This window comes from Merops nubicus, unplaced genomic scaffold (genome assembly GCF_000691845.1).
Source record: "Merops nubicus isolate BGI_N331 unplaced genomic scaffold, ASM69184v1 scaffold10157, whole genome shotgun sequence".
NCBI classification, from domain to species: domain Eukaryota; kingdom Metazoa; phylum Chordata; class Aves; order Coraciiformes; family Meropidae; genus Merops; species Merops nubicus.
The window spans coordinates 1-7,011 of NW_008622268.1; the positions used below are offsets into that span (position 1 = coordinate 1).

The window sequence follows — 7,011 nt, forward strand, 5'->3', positions numbered from 1 at the left end:
GGAACGGAGCCTGGCCTGCTAAGGCAGGTTGTGTCCGGGTGTCCCCGGGGAGTGTCCTTACTGCCGATTTTATGTCTCTGCCCTTCAGGTTCCCTGTCTGTGCAGCGGTGCCTCCTGTCTGCTGTGCCGATGCTGCCCCAACAGCAAGAATTCAACAGTCACGCGTCTGATCTATGCCTCCCTCCTCCTCCTCAGCACCATTCTCGCCTGCATTATGCTGGCACCGGGGATGGAGGAGCAGCTGAAAAAGGTACGGAGGGGAAAACCTCTTTCTAACTGTTTGCAAAACCATTCTGCCAGTGACTATCGATTCTGTTTAATTGGAATGGATTATGTGACAAACACAAGTGTCCAAATACGACTCATCCCCCCAGTTAAGAGGCTGCATGTATGGAACAGCTTCTAGCTGAAATAGTGAATTCGGTGAATTTTTGTACTGTGAAAAATGTACATTTTTAAAGTACGTGCCTGGTCTGTGAAACCTGGTGCTAGCCAGTCGTTATCAGAGGCCTGCTGCTCTGGTCCCTTAACCTTCCTGAATGCTGCTAGCAGTGACATGGGGACAGGCAGACAGGACTGAGATCTGTGCAGGCCAGCTGAGCACAAGTCTTGCTGTCAGACCTCCCAGAGGCCAGCTGCTGACAGCCGTAGCTGTTGGACTGCTGGAAGACTGGAACTGCAGGCGCAGATGTAATTTCACGACTGGACGTGTCTCTTCTCAGATACCCGGGTTTTGTGAGGAGGGGCTTCACACCCTGCTCCCCCACGTGGATGGCTTCGTCAGCTGCGACGTCTTCGTCGGCTACCGCGCCGTGTATCGCGTCAGCTTTGCCATGGCTCTGTTCTTCTTCCTCTGCTCCCTGCTCATGATCGCGGTGAAGACGAGCAGCGACCCCAGGGCCGCGGTGCACAACGGGTAGGTGTGAGCCAGCTGCCTGCTCTGCCAGCCTCGTGCCTCTCACCTTGGCTCCGCGCAGCGGCGAGCCGTTCGTGCGCGCGTTGGCAGCCTTGGGTGTTCTGAACTGAGCACAGAGCAATGCTCTAGCTCCCTAAAAAGCTGCTGGTTTGTGGGAGCTGTGCAGGGCTGGCAGGCTGGGTAACGGGAGGGGCTGGGCTCTGGGCTCCCTGCTCTTCCCACAGGTGTTGGATTTTGGCTGGTTTCTGTGGCCAGCCTCGCACTGACTGCTGCTCAGCGGGTCATTCACTCGGCCAGTCTGACCCAGTAAGGCAGCAGGACTGGTTTCTGAGTCACTGATTTAACTGGGTTAGTTCGAGGCTAGATGACAGACTTATCACTGAGTCATTTCATTTGAAAGGGACCTTTGGAGATCCTGTGATCCCGTTTCCTGGGTAGAGTAGGACCAGTGTGGAGCAGGTTATCTGGGGTCTTGTCTAGATGAGTTTTGAATGTCTCAGAGGATGGGGACACTTTGATCTCTGTGGGCAGTTTTTTTCAATATCTAATTGTGGTTTCTCTTTTTGCAGCTTGCTTATGTTGCCTTTTGTCTTTCTGCTGTGCACCTGGGTGAACATCTTCATCTGTAATCCCCCTGAATGCAACTGTTTTTCTTTTTCTTTAAATTTCTATTAGCCCCTCACCTGTGTACAGCAAACTGTTTGCAGAGCGTGTGAAACAGGACTATTGTGTGCAGAGTGAGACCAGTATTTGCAACTTATGTATTCTTTTACAGGTTTTGGTTCTTCAAAATAGCTGCCATCGTGGCTCTCATGGTCGGAGCGTTTTACATTCCTGAAGGGCCTTTCACAAGAGGTACAGTTAATTTATCATCATGGGGTTGGTTGATATGCAGAGGTTGGTGGTCAGTGGCTGCTGTCCAGATGACAGGTGGTGTCCCTCAGGGCTCTGTGCTGGGACCAGTACTGTATTTTCATCAATTGTATATACAGTGGGATTGAGGCACCCTCAGTGGGTTTGCAGATGTCACCAAGCTGAGTGGTGAGGTCAACATGCCAGAGGGATGGGATGTCATCCAGAGGGACATGGACAAACTTGAGAAGTGGGCCCATGTGAACCTCATGAGGTTCAGCAAGGCCAAGTGCAAAGTCCTGCACCTGGGGAGGGGCAGTCCTGCTATCAGCACAGGCTGGGGATGATGTGATAGAGAGCAGCCCTGCAGAGAAGGACCTGGGGTGGACAAAAGGCTGGGCAGGAGCCAGCAATGCACACTCATAGCCCAGAAGCCAGTCACACCATGGGCTACATCAAAAGCAGCGTGGCCAGCAGATGGAGAGAAGTGATTTTGCTCCTCTGCTGTGGTGAGACCTCACCTGGAGTCCTGTGTCCAGCTCTGCAGCCTTCAACACAAGAGGGACATGGACCGATTGGAGTGGGTCCAGAGGAGGCCACAAAAATGACCCGAGGGCTGGAGCAGCTCTGCTGTGAGGCCAGGCTGAGGGAGCTGGGGTTGTGCAGCCTGGAGAAGAGGAGGCTCCGGGGGGACCAGGCCTTCCAGTGCCTGCAGGAGAGCTGGGGAAGGACTGGCTACAAGGGTGTGTAGCGAAAGGACGAGGGCCAATGGCTTTATTCTCAAGCAAGGGAGGTTTAGATGAGACATTAGGAGGAAGCTGTTCACTATGAGGGTGGTGAAACACTGGAACAGGCTGCCCAGAGAGGTGGTGGAGGCTTCATCCCTGGGGACATTCAAGGTCAGGCTTCATGGGGCTCTTGAGCAACCTGCTTTCATTGTAGATGTCCCTGCTCAGTGCATGGGGATTGGACTAGATGAGATCTAAAGGTCCTTTCCAACCCAAAGCATTCTGTGAATTCTGTTTAATGAACCCAGATCTTTCCACAGACTTTCCAGGCTATAGCTGTCAAAGTGACCTGGCAGAAGACACAGGTTCTCTCCTGCTTCTTCAGCGTGTGTTGGTTCATCCAGTGTTTGGTGACCAGCTGAAGTGGTGCCAGGAAGCAATCCCTGTGCAAGTGTGTAGGTGCTGGGTAGTGATAATTCAGTTCTGTGAGACTGTCACTAGGCTCAGGCTGCTGACACTAGGTTAGAGGCAGCTCAGAACACTGACGAGTGCAAAATACTTCCCTAGAGTCTCTGAAACACCTATGCAAGAAGCCTTTACTGTCTGGCCATGTGGCAGGAACTTGAAAGGGTTGTTGAACCTCAGAGAACTGTGGCAGGATGGTACTTAAATACCAAAGATGTCTTCTGCTAGGTCTTGTGTTCATTCTGAAAGTGCGTGGGGCTGAACGTTGCCATGCCCAGCTTGACTAGCACAGGCTGCACCCTGGAGCAGGTGGGACTCCTTGTGATGGACAGCATCTGCAGTTCTCAATATCCTTTCCAAGTTTTTCATTATTTGTCTGCAGGGTAATTAGGAGCTTTTTATTTTATTTTAAACTGGGGTAGCGTGCAAATGATGAGAGCTAACCCTGTTGTTCTTGCTCCCTTTTCAAGCCTGGTTTGTTATTGGTGTTTTTGGAGCCTTCTTCTTCATTCTTATCCAGCTGGTGCTTCTTGTGGACTTTGCTCACTCCTGGAACGAGAGCTGGGTTGAGAAGATGGAGGAGGGAAATTCTAAGTGTTGGTATGCAGGTAGGACTCTTACCCTGTAATGGAGTTGTCTCTCCTGGGCAGCACTCTGCAGAATAACATTAGTTTGCAAACATACCTAGAATTACACTCTGCAGTCTCCAGAAACATTTGGAACTAAAAGCTGCCGTGTTGCTCTCATTAAATAAACACAAAAGATTCTGGGCTTGTGATGAGCAGCTCTGATAGTCACAGTAAACACCACTTGCCTGGTTCCAGTGTGGGCCAGCCCTGGCAGCCTGGCTCTCCTCCCCTCTGACTGTGCTTTGCCACCTCCCCTGCCAGGGTCCTCGGGCAGTGGGTGGCAGTAGGACCACACAAAGTGTCTGGGTGCCTGCTGACCTCTGGGTCACAAAGTGCTAATTGTTGTGGTTCTGTGCTCATGGCTGTGATTGCTGCCACAGCCTTTGGCAGCTTCTTAGAAAGAATGTAGCAGAAAGGAAGTTAAAATGGGTGGCTTTACCCCTCCAGTGTGTGATGAGGGAGGTGAATCTTTGTAATCCCCACAGAATGGCTATTCCTGCACAGCAGAGGTGGTGAAGCTATGACCATGACTCAGAAAACAATACAACACTGTTTATTGGCTCTTCCTAATGACAATCAGTAAGCGTTGTGGATAAAGGCACGTGGTTGGACAACTGTTTCCTCACTTGCAATCTAAGGCTAAAAACGTGTCACTGGTTAATCCCAGCAAAAATGAGTAGAAGAGAGTTAGAAAGTAAAGTGAGGGGAAAGAAAGACAGGAGAAAGTTAAGAGAAGAGGTCTCACCACCTGTGGATCCAGCCACGTTGGCTGGAGTCGAGGTCCTGCTCTGTGGGTGGTGGGTCGATGCCAATTCTGTGCCTTGAGTGTAGATTTGTCCTCTGGGGCAGTGTCTAAGTTGCTGGGTGTTCTCCAAGTTGCACATGTGTCTCATAGACTTGAGAATCTTCTTGAAATGAGGCAAGATGTGTTTCATGGGGTCTTGGGTGGTCGTTCTGATCAGGTATCCCCCATAAAGTGTCTGGTAATGGACCGTGTCCATGTGCATGCTCTGTTGGAGTCAGGGGCCACCAACGCCTCCTGTTCCTCCACCACAGAGCCTGCACTTGTGTAAGAGCTTTGAGGCCAGCTTGCCTTATTGTCCTTGGCAGGCCTCTAGCATAGAGGGGGAATTGAGAGCTCACAAATAGCCCAGGAGAACCATGCAAAAAGCACTTTCATTTTGACACTGTGGCTTGACATCAGTTAAAGCAATTAATCTGCCACTGTAAGGCAGGTTTTATTCACCTCATGGCAGCTTTAGCTTTTCTCTGAGCCACATTACTTACTGAGCCAAAGCAGAAATTCAGCCATACCTAATAAAAATACATTCTGCTAGTCTAGCTTTCTGAATGAGGGACTGTCTCCTTACAGGGGTAGCTGGCCATTAGAACACCTCAGATGTACTGTTAAACTATGTGCCTATTGTAACAGTGAATTTCTTTTCCCCTCCAGCTCTGCTGTCCTGTACCAGCTTGTTCTACACCTTGTCACTGGTTTTTGTTGTGCTCTTCTACATTTTCTACACAAAGCCTGATGACTGCACTGAGAACAAGTTCTTCATAAGCATTAATATCATCCTGTGCATTGCTGTCTCCATTGTTTCTATCCTTCCAAAAGTTCAGGTAGTATTTTTCTCTGCCATTTTCCTCTGACATACAAAGCAGGGAAGTAAGAAAGCTGTAGCACCAATCCCATCAGACATAAGAGCTTTAATACTTGTCTGTTCTAGCTATGCTAGATAGGAACATTTAAAAGATAAATCATGCTCTGAAACCAAGGCACAAGTTAGTGACGTATTTCCTGAAGGCAGCCTTTTGTTTTTACAGGACTTGTTTCTATGTGGGGGACTGCTGGAGTGGCTTCAGTGGTGAATGTTCTGGCAGAACAGAGAAACCCGTTAGGAAAAAGCAAAATAAGCTGGGAATTTATTGGCTTGATACTGTAGATTGGAAATGATGGGTAAATGTGTTTAATATGAGGGGAAACTTGCATGTTACTTGATTCTGAATTGGTATTGCTCAAATAAATCACATGCTAGATTCATATCTACAAAACTGTTGAGCAATTTGGGACTAACTCAGAACAAGAAACCAAGTCTTGGGCACATAAAAATGGAGTTTGGTTTGCTTATCCCTTCCATGTTTGATTTGCTCATTGCATAAATCATATTACTCTAAGGAGCTTCTTCTGGTCTTTTGAACACAGAGCAAAGCCCAGTGTACTTCTGAAATATAAAGTTTTTAATGCTAGTAATTGTTGAGTCTGTGGCAGTAGGGTAAAACTAGAACTTGCCCTTTTGACCTTGGCTTGCTGTGCTCTTTGAACAGGAACATCAGACTCGCTCTGGCCTCCTGCAGTCCTCAGTTATCACTCTCTACACCATGTACCTCACTTGGTCAGCCATGTCCAACGAGCCTGGTAAGCAGTGAGTAACACCTTGTGAGAGCAGGAGCTGTTGGTGGGCTTGTAGTTCTTGCAGATCCCTGTGTGGGGATTGATGACGTGTCTGGATAAAATCTACTGAGGAGGTAGAGCTGATTTTACTGAAACTATCAAAATGCCTTTTTCTAGAAGTAAAATGGGGTATTTGTGAGGGGGGGGGAAAAAAACCCAAAACCAATGTGTCAGGGTATTCTGATATTATTTATTTATTACACCCTTGCCTAGCTTACAGGAAGGAAGAATATTCTGTGCCATTGCTGCCTCTGGGGACTCAGATCAGCAGTTAAAGGGAATGGAAAATTGCAAGCGTACCGGTCATCTTTTCTTAACTAAGTGCTGTCAAAGCTCATCTCTCTTTCATCTGCCTTGAAACCCCTTTCAGAACGAAACTGTAACCCGAGTTTGCTGAACATCATCACCCAGATAGCTACACCCACAGCTGGCCCAGCAAATACCACCTTGGTGCCTGCTACTCAAGCGCCGCCCAAGTCCCTGCAGTGGTGGGATGCCCAGAGCGTTGTTGGATTGGTTATCTTTGTCCTTTGCCTCCTGTATTCCAGGTAGGATCCGTGCTGCTGTCAAATGCTAAACCATGGGATTTGTCTGCCTTTTCTTGTTTGAATCTGGGTCTAGTGAAAAATGTACCTGTATTTATTCGTATCCGGCCGCTGCCTCAGGCCCAAGTATGGCGCATAGAAGTGTGTTCTGCTCTGGGGATGAGGATAGGCTTCATCAGCCCAATTCACACCAAAATTGTTACAAGGCCTGGACTAGGAACATTGTTGAATTAGCTTAACAAAAGCTTGGGGGAAAACAGGTCTCTCAGGGGAGCTTTCTTCTCATTCCGGATGGGTTTAGAAATGTTATTTGCTAGTCCTGGACACGTATTGTGATCTGTTGCTTGTTGGCAAACGTCACCGATTGCAAAGAGGAGTTTTTAAAGCGTGCTGTGTTTGGGTTGTGCTGCAGCATTCGCTC

At 48.6% G+C, this 7,011-nt stretch overlaps 1 protein-coding gene across 1 annotated transcript in view; it reads left to right on the top strand.

Moving 5' to 3' along the window:
* Positions 1 to 81: 81 nt before the first annotated feature.
* Positions 82 to 7,011, top strand: part of LOC103777183 (serine incorporator 3-like) — a 7,942-nt gene continuing 1,012 nt past the window's right edge. The window contains exons 1-7 of the mRNA XM_008944726.1: positions 82 to 250; positions 723 to 916; positions 1,692 to 1,771; positions 3,432 to 3,569; positions 5,044 to 5,213; positions 5,919 to 6,009; positions 6,416 to 6,593. Of these exons, the coding sequence (XP_008942974.1) occupies positions 215 to 250; positions 723 to 916; positions 1,692 to 1,771; positions 3,432 to 3,569; positions 5,044 to 5,213; positions 5,919 to 6,009; positions 6,416 to 6,593 (887 nt within the window). The 5' untranslated portion in view covers positions 82 to 214. The remainder of the gene's footprint in view (positions 251 to 722; positions 917 to 1,691; positions 1,772 to 3,431; positions 3,570 to 5,043; positions 5,214 to 5,918; positions 6,010 to 6,415; positions 6,594 to 7,011) is intronic.